The 16725-nt window shown below is 35.6% G+C and overlaps 4 protein-coding genes across 4 annotated transcripts; 2 read left to right on the top strand and 2 right to left on the bottom strand.

Moving 5' to 3' along the window:
- Window positions 1-123: 123 nt before the first annotated feature.
- LOC17889706 (protein GRAVITROPIC IN THE LIGHT 1) lies at window positions 124-2119 on the top strand. Its single transcript, XM_006295818.2, has 2 exons — window positions 124-302; window positions 647-2119. Exon 2 carries the CDS (start codon window positions 719-721, stop codon window positions 1994-1996), a length of 1278 nt encoding a protein of 425 aa, XP_006295880.1. The 5' UTR covers window positions 124-302; window positions 647-718; the 3' UTR covers window positions 1997-2119.
- A 117-nt stretch (window positions 2120-2236) lies between these two features.
- LOC17889827 (methionine aminopeptidase 1A) lies at window positions 2237-5559 on the bottom strand. The gene is made up of 15 exons (XM_006296271.2): window positions 5182-5559; window positions 4901-4951; window positions 4622-4807; window positions 4434-4509; window positions 4143-4190; window positions 3984-4028; window positions 3788-3887; window positions 3619-3670; window positions 3492-3533; window positions 3331-3392; window positions 3142-3240; window positions 2966-3039; window positions 2813-2882; window positions 2658-2723; window positions 2237-2569 (listed from the first exon to the last, which is right to left on the bottom strand). The coding sequence occupies exons 1-15, from the start codon at window positions 5253-5255 to the stop codon at window positions 2403-2405; spliced, it is 1212 nt and encodes a 403-aa protein (XP_006296333.1). The 5' UTR covers window positions 5256-5559; the 3' UTR covers window positions 2237-2402.
- A 4699-nt stretch (window positions 5560-10258) lies between these two features.
- On the top strand, window positions 10259-12586 carry LOC17888053 (probable pectinesterase/pectinesterase inhibitor 17). The gene is made up of 2 exons (XM_006293888.2): window positions 10259-11161; window positions 11715-12586. Exons 1-2 carry the CDS (start codon window positions 10315-10317, stop codon window positions 12398-12400), a joined length of 1533 nt encoding a protein of 510 aa, XP_006293950.2. The 5' UTR covers window positions 10259-10314; the 3' UTR covers window positions 12401-12586.
- Window positions 12587-14757: 2171 nt separating this feature from the next.
- LOC17888795 (auxin-responsive protein SAUR36) lies at window positions 14758-15664 on the bottom strand. Its single transcript, XM_006295092.2, has one exon. It carries the CDS (start codon window positions 15347-15349, stop codon window positions 14876-14878), a length of 474 nt encoding a protein of 157 aa, XP_006295154.1. The 5' UTR covers window positions 15350-15664; the 3' UTR covers window positions 14758-14875.
- Window positions 15665-16725: the final 1061 nt, after the last annotated feature.

Raw genomic sequence — 16725 nt, 5'->3', positions numbered from 1 at the left:
TTTTGGCTGGACCACTGCAACAGAGAACCCTCTGAGTAATGTAGAGGTTTTCACAAAGCAAGTAGAAAAATAGAAATAATGAACTTTACCATTTCGTTCACTTCCTAGAAAAGTGTATATACCTTTCTCCGTATTTCCTTCACCTCCGGCTAAATCTCAGGCGAAGGATCCGGCCGTGAGCTTGATGTTTCGTTCTCCTCTACTTATCTGGCGTGAAAGCTGATCATAAGTTAGTTGACTTGCCGCGAAACATCTTTTGTTTGTCTGAAAAGTAAATACGCACGCACACGGAGCAAATCCAGGTGATCTCTTTTGTTTCCGATCTCTTCTCACTAGATTCAGATGACATTTACACAGTTCTTTGTAAACCTGAATTGCAAATATTTGTGAAAGGATTTTTTCTGGGAAGGAACAGTATTGAAAGATGTTTAGGGTTTTGATGATTTCACATTTTCCATAGTTTTCGTAGTCTACATCACAAGTGATACCAGGTTTTGTGTGGAAATGAATGATTCACTTCGAGATCTGTAAACGAAGAAGAGATTTTGCTTTTCTGGATTAGTTTTGTTTTCCGGTTTTTTCTAATTGAGTCTCCTATTCCACAAGTTTGATTCTGAGACAAAATACATTTTTTTTGTTTTTGCAGGGCAAGTTTGGTGGGTTTTGTTTTGGATTAGAGAGGTTAGGAGAAATACAATTTTGTTTGGTGGTTTCAAGTATGCTACCTAGTGGGTTGAAAGAAACCCAACTCCGTGAGAGCAACAACAACCAAAAAGTCCATCCTCAACCAATGGAAGAGTCTATCAATCAGAACCCAGAAGCTATGGAAGCACTTATTTCTAATCTCTTTGGGAACATCTCATCTTTGAAGTCTGCTTATATTGAGCTTCAAAGTGCTCATACGCCTTACGATCCCGAGAAGATTCAGGCAGCCGATAAAGTTGTTATTTCTGAACTCAAGAATCTTTCGGAACTGAAGCACTTTTACAGAGAGAATAACCCCAAACCTGTGTGTGTCTCTCCACAAGACTCTCGTTTAGCTGCAGAGATCCAAGAACAGCAGAGTCTCTTGAAGACTTATGAGGTTATGGTGAAGAAGTTTCAGTCTGAGATTCAGAACAAGGATTCTGAGATCACGCAGATGCTGCAGAAGATTGAAGAAGCAAACCAGAAACGACTTAAGCTTGAGAAGAATCTCAAGTTAAGAGGAATGTCTGCAAACGAAGGCTCTGGTGGAGATGGCAATTTGCAATTTCCTGACTTAACCACCGAACTCTTCATATCTACTTATGAAACTGCTGCTAAAGCTGTGCATGATTTCTCCAAGCCGCTAATCAACATGATGAAAGCTGCGGGATGGGATCTTGATTCTGCAGCCAATTCCATTGAACCTGATGTTTCTTACGCCAAGAGGCCTCACAAGAAATATGCATTTGAATCATACATATGCCAAAGGATGTTCAGTGGGTTTCAGCAGAAGAATTTCTCAGTAAACTCAGAGAGTAGTATGGTTATGGCTGATGACGACACAGACACCTTCTTCCGCCAGTTTCTTGCTCTGAAGGACATGGATCCACTAGATGCTCTAGGTACTAACCCTGATTCCAACTTTGGTATATTCTGTAGGAGCAAGTATCTCATCTTGGTCCACCCAAAGATGGAAGCTTCCTTCTTTGGAAATCTAGACCAGCGTGACTACGTGACAGGAGGTGGGCACCCGAGGACTGCATTTTACCAGGCCTTCTTAAAACTTGCAAAGTCGATATGGATCTTGCACAGGCTTGCTTACTCGTTTGATCCAGCTGCAAAGATCTTCCAAGTTAAGAAGGGTAGTGAGTTCTCTGATTCATACATGGAGAGTGTTGTGAAGAACATAGTTGTGGATGAAAAAGAGGAGAAACCAAGAGTTGGTCTAATGGTTATGCCTGGGTTTTGGATTGGTGGCAGTGTGATTCAAAGCCGAGTTTATGTTTCAGGTGTCAAGGTCCTTGAGTGAAGGATCTCAGGAACTGTCACTATGTTGTGCAACTTTTATTTCCTCTTTGCTATAATTATATTCTCAGAAGCCTACCTGTATCATCTATCTATTATCCAAAAAGAAAAAAGTTGTTGTCTTCCAGTCTGTGATTTAATATGCCTAGTAGTAGTTGAGGTTGTTCTACGTTCTTTTGAAAACAGAGTCGACTCCGAATGATCCGGTTCTAGCATACTAAAACCTGTCTTTACGAGTTTCAGATGAAAACGGGTTCCTTACATTTCAGTCAAAATGAAAGTAATAAAAATTACATAAACAAGGTAATAAAGATCAAATAGTCTTGAATGGCAAAAGATCACACTATTATTCAAAAGTTTACGAATCAGACCCAATGAATCACAAAAAGAAACAGGAACCATGCCCTTAATCACTTGGTAAGCCAAGGGTATACGTCAGGTGATGAAGGAAGCCTAGCTGTTAAAACCTCAACACCAGTCTCCGTTACCAAGAGGGTATGCTCAAACTGAGCGCTGCGTTTTCCATCTGCGGTAACTGCAGTCCATCCATCAGGCCATGTTCGATCCCGCCATGCCCCTATCATGACAATGTCCTTTTGTTTAGTAAATGGGAGTAACATATTTAAACATTTAAGGAATGGGAAAAGAAAAAGAAAAAAACTCACCTGCGTTGATCATTGGCTCGATTGTGAAAGTCTGACCTGCTTTCATCACTCCAACTGCTTTGTTTCCTGATTTTGATTTAAGGACACTAACACTGGAATAGACTAACAAGACAACAACATACAATGTCACCAAATTCTAAACTAACAAAGGATACTTGCATAGTGAGGAATGTTTGGGGCACAATGGAAGAGATCTCCAATACCATGACCACAATAGGATCTCACCTGTTTAACCACAAGTAAGTTTTAATTAGACAGGCAGATGCTGTGAAAATCATAAACAGCCAAGAAAGAAAACCAGACTTTACCACTGATAACCCAGACATTGTAGCATGGCGGTTGACTATCTCTCCAATTTCGCGAAATCTTACTCCAGGTTTAACTGAAAGAGACAAAGAATTAAGCATCAGCATCTCTTCTCAATGTTTGACATAGATTACAGTCAAAACATAAAACCTTAGAACAGGAGCAACTTAGCACCTACCAATTGCTATGGCTTTCTCCAGGCACTCATATGTGCACTTAACTAGTTGACGTGATGCTTCGTCAACGTTTCCAACAAAGTATGTCTCATTAAGGTCACCTACCCAAACATTATTCCATGAGCCGTCATATCTCAACAGGTAACAAAAATAAGAAAAACTATCAGTTTTTCTGCGGAAGATGTTCTTACCATGGCAACCTTTATAATAGACTGTTACATCAACATTTACTATATCACCATCTTCTAGTTTCCTGAAGCAATTAAAGCATGAGTGATTAGGGTAAAATTTACAAGGTCCTTTTAGCTATGATGTTAGAAAGGTTCAAAACGGTCTAGATTAAAAAGCATACCTCGCATCCGGAATTCCATGACAAATTACTTCATTAACAGATCTGAAAGGGAATATTCAGAACACACTTTAGAAACAGAGGAAATACATGGTAGAGGTAATAAAGTAGACACAAAAGAAGTACCTACGTGCAGCAAGATTTGGGAAAGAAATAGTAGTTGAGGGGAGATGGATATCCTCCTGCCAGAACATAAGATTATACAATAGTTACAGTGTCTGTGAATGAACTTGCATGATTGACAGGATAAGACAAACTAAAAGATTCAAAGTAAACAGTGAATCCTAGAAGACACAAACCTGCTGCAATAGTTGCTTCATGAACTACTCGATCAATCTCATCAGTAGTCACACCGGGGCGAATCACCCTAGCGCCTGCATCCAGGACCTCTCTGGCAATCTGATAACAGAATATGTTCAAATAAGAACCTTGAAAAAAGATCAGTAGGATATATAGTCCACTTGCATTACGGGAAAGAAAGATAATAACACTAACTTTACAGGTTTCACGCATTCTCTGGATTTGTTCGGGGGTTTTTATCTACAGGACAACAAAATACCTTGTTAGTCACAATGAGATCAAAGATTTGTGTTTGCGGCTCCACATTCAGAACAATTGAATAAGCAAATGCTAATTTATCAAAGCATCACTAACCTCAACAACGTGTTGTAGATCACTATTTGGTTCAACTTTGGGAGTCCCCTGAAAAGAAAAAATGGTAGAAAGTATAAGTTTATAATAGGGAATATTATAAGCTATGAACTCATTGCAAGACAAGTGAGATCGACACAGACATAGCACAGGGAACTGTTTTATAACAGCTCAAGTAAAAGTACAAGTCTTGAGACGAAGCCATTCTTAGCTAATTAACTATTACACTATCAAAGTCGAATTAACTCAAGTTCAACTTTGCTAGTAGTAGACCACAAAATGATGGGCACTTACATCAATTGCCCAGTCAGGTTTATCAATCCCAGCAGGGACAACACGCTTGGTAGATATGGGATATTGCTTTAGGGGCCTACACAACGCAAGAAGATATAAGAATTCCAAACTGAGGAAGACGTAACAGCATAAAAAACATTATGCAATATCTTGTGAACAAATAACACTGGGAAAAATTGGTTACAAACCCTGTCCAATCAAAGTGGGGAAGCTTAGGTGTTCTAGCCTGGCCTTTCTTCACGCAATAGAGCCAACCTTGAGAAATAAGATCAGAGTTCTGATCACCGGGAAGGGATTTGGCAATTGAAGACAGCTGAGCTTTCACATGTACTGATTTGTGCGAGCTCCAAGCTGCCTTGAAACATTCTTGAGTGCTGTTACCAAAAGCATGAACAAAAATTAAAACTTTGAAAAAGAAAAAAAAAAAAGACTCGCCAAATAAAAAAAGGTTTAAAGGCAACACATACCAGAAAGAGGCTTCTTCACGGGGAAGCTTCAAGTCTACGCATTTCGGACACCTGCCAGCATATAGAAACAGTTCACGATCCCAAGAAACAAACACGAAACTATGCCTAAACACGATATCAATAACATTAGAAATCGAAGTGGACATGAATCAGCATCCCATCCCCCTAACCTATCTAAAAGCAACAGTTATCGAAGCCATCCATAGAAAAATCGAAACTTTGGAGCTAAACTGACAACAACTATGAAGGTCAAATAGAAAGGAAGAAGGGTAATTACGTACTGAAGATGCGCAGGCTTCTCGCAGCGAGCACAGGAAAGAGTCGCAACGATCGATGCATCTGATTCACCGGCCATTCAATTACTTGATTCTCGTATGAGAAGCCTTAACAGTTCAATGAGAGAACCAGCTCAGAATCGCCGGTCTGAATTTTGGAGAGGGAGAGAAACACGAGACGAGACTCTAGGGTTTATCAAAGACTTGATGGAAATTAACAAATCTCAAAACGACGCCGTTCTCCAAAACTTACTCTGTTTAACTGGTTTGGCTGGCCAGGCAGTAGATTAGTCTTTCTCTTTTAGTTTTTCTTTTGTTATCCATACCTTAAAAATAACACAGCAGTTTTTTTACTTTTTCAATAACTACTGCCTTATTTTGTTATTTGTATGATAAAGGTAAAAAAACTAGTACATGATTGCCCAAGTCCACCAAAGTGCTCCGTGAGTAGCCCAATTAACATTTAAACCAGGCTTTAAGGCCCAAATACATGGTCACTTGAATCGAAATCAAATCACTAAGAGTTAAACGAAGATTAATTTGACCATCCAATTCAAACGTGGTGGACAGACTTATTTCACAAGTAAAACCAATCGGTCAGGAAAAGTACATTGTACATGTATTCTCATCTCATGCATGCGGAGCGGACTTGTCTCTGCCTCTTGGTTCATGCATGCGGACTTGTTGTCTCCGCCTTATCCTTTTTTCTTCTTTTTGTAAACAAAATTTGAGACACGTACGTACGTGTGTATGTTATACTCGCTTGTTTGAGCGAATGTGTCAATCAAAATAAAATTTTAATTTCTCTCTTACAACATGTCAACATGACCATCTAGAAAATAAAAATTCTTGATTTTTTGGTTGTTTAGGTCCTGATAACTGAAGCAGTTTTCATTTTCGTAAATAACAATTAAAGTAGATTCATCTGGAAAAAAAAAAAAGGTAGACATGATTACTTGAAATTCACGATAAGTTGTCATATTTATTCATAGGCTTTTAGCCATATAAATGAGAAAAATATAATATTTAGAAAGTATTATAATTTATAATTGGTCTCGTCGTGTCCTAAAGAATTTGCTATATATATAGCGTACGTAAACAATTCAGCTCAAGTTTTATATTTTAAATAAGTTGCCCAAAATTAAAACTAGTCTATAATATCACAATTTTATCGAATTTATTTAATAGCTTGTACTGTGCTTAATTATACACGTTTGATTAAGTACCAGGACAGCAACAGAAATATATGTAAAGAAGAGTTTATATTGCATACGAATGCTAGTTGTGATGATAAAAGAGAAGGATAACCTGAAATGATGATTAGGATTAAGGACTTAAAACGAAGACAGCAAAACAAAGCCTTTGCGGGCCTTGAACGGAAACTTGAATTATAAGTAATCGCTACCTTATAGTCTTTAAACTAAACTATTGTGGAAACCAGAATATTCCCATTTCATTAGTTAAATCGAGAAAATTTCAATTTAATATTCGTACGTCCTTTCGATAACGAGGTTCTAACGATCTTAAATTATTGTCTTGTTACACAACTACTTTCTGTACCTCTTTTCTTTTGCGTGAGAATTTTAAAAACCATAATCATGTCTTCATTTTATTTACTTATATGATTAATCAATCTGATATATGTATATATTAGATTTGACTGTTTGAGTAGATGTATTTAACACATACATATATGCACTGCCGCATATAATTTTTTTTTTTTTTTAAAGAAAGTCTTAACTAACAATAACATGACTTTTGATATGTACTGATTATATCTAATTCGGTTTATTCAGGACAGGTTGCTTCAGGATTACAGATTATAATTATTTTCGATTTATAACTATATATAAACCTTTCAACTTTAAGCAAAAATATTGACTCTGCGATGCGATGGTAGAGCATCATATATAATATAATGTGTCCTAACAAATGTTAACAAACGAAAATGTCCCTATAGAGTATAGAGAGGTGAGAAAATGTGGTCAACCCTAGTTGTTTTTTAATGTTTTGTAAGTATATTCATGATGTAATTTGTCAAAAGAGTAGATTATGATAGTACTCAAATTGATGATAACCTCTTCATATATACACATTTAATTTTTTATTCTCTTTTCTTATTGTCCTAAATAAGAAAATTTCTATGGATAATCCAGAAGACTAATTAACGTCCAGAGTCAATATCATAGCTCACCCGCAAATGTTATATTCAAAAACAATTAATTTCGTTACCTATATAAAAAAAGAACGTGGTATTGTTTTGTGGTCGTGAGCGTAAGAAGTCAACTTAGGCGAAATGATAGTGTTGGTCATCTACTCATGGATTGAGACCTCTACGGTTTCTGCTAGTTTTTGAAAACCTCGTTTCTTCCGTCTACGTTCCGTGTAACGCACACTTGATTTGAACGAGGACGTTTCCATAATCCATAGCCAGAATATGATACTTTGTACCAATTAAGTAAACATTCAAACATAGTCTAATCTATGTACGACACAATTCTTTTTTGGATTTTGATATTAACCATAAACCAAAGTAAAGAGTCTAACTAAGTGAGCATAAAAGAAAAAAAAATTCACATTTTGGTGTAATAAGAGATATCTAAAACTTTATATTTTCTTTCTCGGGCAGGCTATTGCGGACCGCCCAATAGTGATCACAATATGTGGTGTCTAAATCTGAGTTCGCATAATTCATTGTCTTGTGTGTCCAGAGTCTTATGAAACATATAGAAAACTATATCCAGTCATTACTGATTCTGTTCACAAACCTGACTCCAAAATCTACAATTTTCATGATATAAGATATTATAATTAACTAACTGAATGAAATAAATATATCAATGTTCTTTAATAAAAAAAAACTAAGAAAGAACAGATTAACGTACGACTTTAAACAGATGATGGTGGTGCCTAACTTGTATAGTTACATATATTTGTAATTACGTTAAGCCTAGATAATAGAAACACACACACACATATATATATATATATAGTTTGTGCATTGCATGTAACCAATTCGTCAACAAGTAAATAAATAAGAATTTTGACGGATAAGATCATTACTATCTTTTGCTTTTATATATTAGATGGCCAACCTACCATCGATATAGTCTTGCGTATTCTTGAATTGTTTAATTTTAAAAGAAAAAAAACACATACTAATAATATGGTTGAATCTATTATCTATATATGATTCCTTAATTAACAACTTAATTAGTTTAAGCACAGTTAGGATAACGTCTAAAAATACTGTCCAGAGATCGTTGTTCGATTATACCCACCAAAAAAGCCATATCGATCTATTCAAACATGAACACTAGCTAACCCAAAAGTTTATATATTCTTATTTTGAAGAAAAAAAAAAACTAGGCAAGGATTTTGTTAGATATGATGATTCTTTTTTTTTTTGTAAGAGGATATGATGATTCGATTCTAGTTTAGTTGGACGAATTAGCTAGGATGTACGATATATTTTCCCATCTTTTCTTAATACCTTACTTTCATTGACTTCATCCAGAATACATTACTAATTGTGTTTTGTCGCGCGTATTAATATAATTCATATTATAACGGTTACTTCTGCGTGGCTGGTTTACTTGGTTAGCAAAGTTTTTATTTGTTTTAGGAAGGTTAATAAGTTCTTAAATTCGAGTACAAAGTTTCCACTGAGGAAAAAAAATTATTTACATCTTATCAAGTATTACTATCATTTATCACATATTGGTTTTGAACTCAAGAAGGTTATAATTAAGCTTAACGTAATATTCATACCAAAAGAAAAAAAGATATTAACCATAAAAGGTGGAAACTTTTTATTTTTTGGGTAGTTTTTGTGTATGACAAAAATATCAATAATAGAGCTAGAAAACCTTTAAAATATAATCTTATATAATACACGTACGTAAACACTTTTGTAATCTTTTTTTTTTTTTTTTTTTTTTTTTTTGGACAAACACTTTTGTAATCTGATTATGTACACGAAAACTACCCAAAAAAAAAAAACAAAGTTAGCCAATTTCAAAATACTTATATACTTATCACCTAGGAACAGCATGAACCCCGTGACAAGATTAAACGTACAGAATCTATATTTTTTTAAAGGTATCTTTTTATGGTGAACATAAAGAAAAAAGTATCCCTTTCTACGGTCTTTTTGGGCATTGTAGTCTTAGACTATTCTATTCTACTTTAAGATTAATGATTTCTATTTATTTTTGAAAATTATAATAAAGTAATTAATTTACTTGATGTTAACAAAGAATTGTGTGCAAATGGATGGGGGTCGGTACGTAGGGCAAAAGGAGTCGTTTATTGATAAAACGATAAAACCAATGAAATTTCGAAGTTAACGTTGGCGGTTGATTAGTCTTTGTGGATAGCGATTACACTGTCATTGCATTACTTAAATTCATATAATAATTTGTAATATTGTTACGTCGCTACAAACTAATTAATTATAGAGGCATGATATGACTTTTAACTTTTCTAGTCTCCTCCTTCGTTCTTCTTAATAGACTTTTAAGAATTCGATTGATGAGCTTAACTCCCAAATACGCGTTTATGCCAGTTATGTTATTGAATTTTAGAACTATATTGTATAACCTAATAAACTACTCATAGCTAAAGAAAACGCTAATAATCTATTCATTAAAGTAGAAAATAGTTAAGTTTTTTACTTATTCCTAAACCGAAGCTATTATTTCAAGGCTCTCACATTTAATCTGTGTTGAATATTTTTGTACAAATCGATTGTCGACTGACTTTTTTCTGATTATTGTTATAAGTCTCTTTAATTTGTATCGTAGTTGAACGAATCACAGCGTATTATACACGTCCAAAAAGATAGCCCCCAAAAAAAAGAAAATCAACATATAGAGAATCTGTGACGGCATGATCGTTACCAATCCTTTATTTTATTTTTTTGCTTCAAGGCTTCAACTAGTCTATAATTAAATTACAGATTTATAAATTTCTTTATATCTTTAAATTAAAGAAAAACAATTGTCACCAAAAAAAATATTTATTTCTTCAAATAAAAAAGCAAGTGCCACCCCACATCTATATAAACACATCGACTCTCATCAATCTCAATACCTTCAAACACAAACTTCTCTTTTCTCAAAAGCATTTGGTCTTATAATGGCTTTTCGTGCTAATATTACTACCTTTGTGTTCTTATGCATTCTCGTGGCATCGACCGTTTCCGGGTACAACCGGAAAGACGTGGAAAAGTGGTGCAGCCAAACTCCAAACCCTAAACCTTGCGAGTATTTCTTAACCCATAACTCAGATAATAAACCCATCAAGTCTGAATCCGAGTTCCTCAAAATCTCAATGAAACTCGCGTTAGACCGAGCCGTCCTCGCGAAAACCCACGCGTCCACACTTGGACCAAAGTGCCGCGACACACGTGAAAAAGCAGCTTGGGAAGATTGTATCAAACTCTACGACTTTACCGTCTCTAACATCAACGGGACAATGGACCCAAACGTGAAGTGTTCGAAAACCGACGCACAAACATGGCTAAGCACGGCTCTAACCAATCTTGACACGTGTCGAAACGGGTTCCTAGAGCTAGGTGTTACTGACATGGTCCTTCCTTTGATGTCAAACAATGTCTCAAATCTCATATGCAATACACTCGCCATTAATAAAGTTCCTTTCAACTACACCGCACCGGAGAAAGATGGGTTCCCTTCGTGGGTCAAACCTGGTGACCGTAAACTCTTGCAAACCTCGGCGCCAAAAGACAACGCGGTGGTGGCAAAAGACGGGTCAGGTAATTTCAAGACAATTAAAGACGCGATTAACGCTGCTTCAGGGAGTGGTAGGTTCGTGATCTATGTGAAGCAAGGCGTTTACAGTGAGAATCTTGAAATTCGAAAAAAGAATGTTATGTTGAGAGGTGATGGTAAAGGGAAGACGATTATTACCGGAAGCCGAAGTGTTGGAGGAGGAACGACAACGTTTAATTCTGCTACTGTCGGTACGTAAACTTACAAAACAACAAATGATTAACTTTGCTTATTTTCGTGAGATATATAATATGGTTAGTGTGTGAATTGAATTGTTACGTGCATGAACACACCAAACTAGATAGCGGAATTAAATATGATTTACCAAAAAAAGAATCACGTCACTTTCGTCTTATAGGCTGTATATTGGGTTCAGGATTTTAAATTTCGTCTTGAATTTTCTACAAGCATATCTGTAGGTTAATTAATGTTTTTTCTTACAAAGTATGGAAAGAAATTCCCCTTAACAAATTAATGGTAGAAATAAGTCAACGTAGTTTTTTTTTTTCGTTCAAATGTTTCATATACGAAGATCCTCTATTATTTCTCAATAATCTTATATCGAATCTTTGATTGATCATAAGCCGTGAAATAACATAATAGTTTCACAAATTCTTAGACATTGTTTTTGTTTTGCGGTAAGTTTACCAAATTTTGATAATCTATTAGATTTTGAAGAAGTTTAATTAACAGGCAACTAAAATGTAAAAACCAAAATTAATATTTTGTCTCACATAATTGCAGCTGCTGTCGGAGACGCTTTTATAGCGCGTGGGATCACGTTCCGAAACACGGCTGGTGCAAACAACGCACAAGCGGTAGCTCTACGATCCGGGTCGGATCTATCCGTTTTTTACCAATGCAGTTTCGAAGGTTACCAAGACACTCTCTACGTCCACTCCAACCGTCAGTTTTACCGCGACTGTGACATTTATGGAACTGTAGATTTCATATTCGGAAACGCAGCCGCGGTTCTCCAGAACTGCAACATCTTTGCTCGTCGTCCACGTAGTAAGACCAACACCATCACCGCTCAAGGAAGATCCGACCCGAATCAAAACACGGGTATCATTATCCACAACTCCCGGGTCACAGCAGCTTCTGATCTTCGACCCGTTTTGGGATCCACCAAGACTTATTTAGGTCGGCCTTGGAGACAATACTCTAGGACGGTCTTTATGAAGACCTCTCTCGATAGTTTGATTGATCCACGTGGCTGGCTCGAGTGGAATGGTAACTTCGCTTTGAAGACTTTGTTTTACGCTGAGTTTCAGAATACGGGTCCGGGTGCTTCAACTTCGAGTCGGGTCACATGGCCTGGGTTCCGGGTCCTTGGTTCTGCTTCAGAGGCTTCAAAGTTTACTGTTGGTACATTCCTCGCCGGTGGCTCTTGGATTCCGTCCAGCGTACCGTTTACCTCTGGTCTTTAAGTAGTTAATATACCATTGATATGATTATATATGCTGCAAAGCTGTATATACGACGTAACTGATTCGTCTATTATAAAAGAATAAATATTGTTTGTTACGATATAAAAAGTCTTTTTAGTTCTATGATTCTATCATGTATGTAATTTCATTATTCTTAAATATAATGTGTTTTGTCTTTCTGAAAAAGAAAAACTAGTCATTTTGCTGAGCCGAAGGTCGAATGCATAGGCCCATTACACGTCTCTATATAGTAAGGTGGATTCGTTCAGTTGGTTTTTTTTTTTTTTTTTTTTGGAACTACATGATTTAGTTCCCTGCAGATGTTCTAAAAAAAGAAATCATACAATGCAACAGTTTTAGATAGGGGTTGTTCATTAGACTAACTTAACATAGATTATATACCTAGATATAAAGGTCCTTATTGCATACATAATTTTCAGTACAATTATGAAGGTAAACAACAATCAATGTTAATTATTATAAGGATCTAACACAATTTATAAGTTTAATGACATTAAACAATCTTTTAGCCATTTACGAGTATAATATAAGTATTATGCATTCATGTATACAATTATAAATAAGAACAAATTCTGATTAAGACATTATATTAGCTATTTGCCTCGTACAGCAACAAGTTGGTATTTTTCTTTGCATGGACCAAAACAGCTAACGGGTCGACCACACAGGCAAATAAATGTCAACTCAACAGATGGAACTTAATATTGGACCAATCTATAACTCAACCTATGAAAATTATTTGTCTCATTACATAACCACCACTAATACACCTGATAGGGAAACATCTCACCAATGGATGAATGCATATATATGGTCAACCGTGGAGAAAGTTATTCCAAGAACCGTGGCATGTATTGTTTCCATAATTTAGTTTCTGTTTACTCAAGCAGTGCCCGAACCCGCACGTCGTTTCTGTTTTACCATTCATACATGCTTGCATTGATTGTAATTTGTCAACATATATATACGAGTACCAATTTACCTTAGTAGTAGTAAATATGTATGTGTACGGATATATAGTTTTGACAGTTTTGGTTCGTCTTTGAGAACAGATTACGATAACATGTTCTGCGCTAGTGTGTAGATAGATTCTCACTACGTACGTCAGCCATTCTTTTGGGAAAATACGGCTGCCTCTTTCTTTATATGAAGACGACTATAGAGATAAACTGAAGGAGAACACTTATAGACAAATTAAATAACAACTTCAACAATAACTAATTGCTAGTTAGTAGTATACATGACATAGATGTCTTCAAATGCATATGATCGCGCGGCGCGCGCGGATACTACGTGGAATTTTTTGTTTTTCCAACCATTGTGGTCGTACTTTTTTTAGCTGTTTGTTTTTCTATAAATTTTGGTTGATAATTAATGTTTCACAACGTATTAGTGATGAAAAACAGATTAGGTAAAGTCAAATACTTTAACAAAACGGGTAAAGTCAAAATATATAATCAAGACATATATATCTTTTTTTTTTTGTCATCAATCAAGACATATATATCATTCTCGTGTTATTTGACATTGATATTAAATATAAGCATATATGAGTATATGCTTATATTAATAAACATGGTAACCACACAAAAAAGCTCATGAATCTTTTGGATGTAAAATTTATACTCTCTACTTATGGACGAATCGTCAATTATATGTCATATGAAAAATCAATTTCATATTCTCTACAAATTCATATGATCACGAATCCAATTAAATGGTTCTAGGCGGTCATTATATTATCCTTGAACAGACCGAATGTTTGTAATTAACCAAGAAGTCGATTGTATATGTATGTGTGAACATTATAGAAACATGTAACTAGAAGTCAAAATATAGAAATGAATACTAGTTGCTTATTCGGATATCAGTCGCATCCCGACGCTAATTTCAGATTTGAACATCTTTCACGTCAAGGTATTTCGTATCCAAATCAGACAAGGCAACCACAAAAGACAAAATATTTTTTAGTCTAACCTAGCCATTCTCGAATAGTATTCGAAATATATAACTTTTGGTATAAGTAGTATTCGAAATATATAACTAGTTAGTGGGGAATAAGCAAGCAACAAGCAAATACTTGCCGGTGATAGCTAACAAAATCTTGAGTAGACCCATGGTGAGAATAGAATCGTGTAACACTTTGCCTTTGGCTTTTGGTGTTTCATCACCAATTCCATTTGATCTTTATATCAATGTCCATAGACAATATACCACTAACACTTAAGTGTCCCCATGCTAATCACATCATTTATCAATAATCACTATTCAGACTCTTAATAATTATTTACATTATCACCTTACTGTATAAATTGACGACTATAACAAGAAAAGAGTAAAGTGACAAAAAGTAACATTAGATAGAAAATGGTAAATTTAAAGGGAACAATATCTACTTAAAGAAAACAAAATAAAGGTTGAAAATCCTATAAGAAGTTTATCCATAAATTGTCTTCAATTGCGGCAAAGACGGCTCCACGGGAATATCCGAGAACTTGAACCGGAGGCGATTCGGGTCTTGACCCGTTCGAAGTCCGAATACAGACAAGGGATAGTGATACCACCTTCGTGGCGAAATCCATACTCTTTTTCGGATTGTTTGAGCAGCTCACCGAACAGAGGATGGTTAAAGTAAACGATGGGTACCAAAACCCTGTGACAGTCGCCGTCTTTTTGACCCACGTAGATCACCAAGTGTCCCTTTGGAACCGGGTCGGGTATGTATTCGGATCCTCTCGTAGACCTGAAAAGTCCGAAACTCTTCTTGAGACGTTGTCCCCAACTTCTGAGTAAAGCGAATGGTCTCAGCTTGCAAGCTTGTCGTGTACTCGAGTGTACTCGGTTGTAACCGGAACGTCGGATCCGGGTATTCCGAAGGATCCATCTAGAGACCCGTCTCCCGATTCTAAACCCTATGATCTTCCTCATCTTCTTGGCTAACTTTAAAAACAGTATCGTCACAAAGCTATACTAGTCTTTGAGAGATCTAAGACATAGCGGACGTTTAAGAGAGTAAATCAAGACAAGGACTAACGAGTCAAATAAAGAGTGATTCATTTGAACTACAACAACAAATAAAAATATATCAATGAGATCACTTTTACATTTCTAGTGATTTCTTTTTGTAAGAAAGAAGAAAGAATATTTATTAAGAATCTCGAGGGCGGAGGATCACCGACGGCGAGAGAATGATGTGAACGGAAAAGGAGAAATGGCTTTGTAGTATTGTAAAAACGGTAAAGAAGAAGAAAGAGGTCAAGAGAAGAGTGAGTGAAAGACGTATGATTTTAAAGGAGTTTATTATGGTGGAGTCTAAATAATTCAATAATGAACGGTTAGATGAAGATTTAAGCCTTTTTGACCGTTGGATTCAAATAAAAGCAAAAACTGCCACATTTTTTTTGCATTTTGCTTGGCAAATAAAATAAGTCCAAAAACTCGGAAGAATCTTACATTAAATGTGACACGTCCCATTAACCGTTAGCCTACGTTTAGAACGTAATTATAGTATCAATCACAAATCGAATAATATTACTAGCTGCCTAGTACGAGTGTAGAAGTACTACGGTTGTTGTTTATGGTTGATTTTGAATCTGAAAAATTACAATATAAATTAGCAAACAAAGGCCTAAAACTAATAATAATTAACATTTCTAATCTGGAAATGTTTTGTCGGAGCTTCGTACTGTTTGAACTGTGAAGATGAAGACAACTATGCCACCACACGTGTGCTGGCCAAGTGGGACAAAGTTTTCGAACGTATTCGATAACACTTACACGAGATCAAATCCCACCACCATATCGTTTATTTATTTGTTAGTGATCATCTACTGTTTTAGAAAGAACAAAAAATAAATAAATAATCAGGTTAGTGCCCCAGTGATCATCTACTTGCCTGTGATTGTGTGTTTAAAATATATGCATAATAATAATAAAATTATATTAATACGAGAACAAAATGTGTACGGTGTGTCCTCTAGTTGGCGTTACTTGCGTACGTTTATAAATGGTTAATAGTATATAAATTCATACAAGGACAAACATACTTTTAAACAAAGGACAATAAAAATGATAGATCTAGTTAGGCTTTTTTGGTGAATTTTTTTATACGAATAGGTTTCTTCTATATTTTGATCTACTTTACACGTTCATTTTAATTTTAAACTTAACATCGTACTTTGTTTCTTTCCTCTGTATCCAATGACATATGTTGGAGTTCAATTAAAGAATTCAAAAACAAAACTGAAAAAAAACACATAAATGATCGATCAAGAAGAAAGACTAAAACACATGAGACATATCAG

Source organism: Capsella rubella, unplaced genomic scaffold, assembly GCF_000375325.1.
Source record: "Capsella rubella cultivar Monte Gargano unplaced genomic scaffold, Caprub1_0 scaffold_4, whole genome shotgun sequence".
Lineage (NCBI taxonomy): Eukaryota > Viridiplantae > Streptophyta > Magnoliopsida > Brassicales > Brassicaceae > Capsella > Capsella rubella.
Note: the sequence above shows the minus strand (reverse complement) of the source record. Positions and strands in the feature narration are given on the sequence as shown.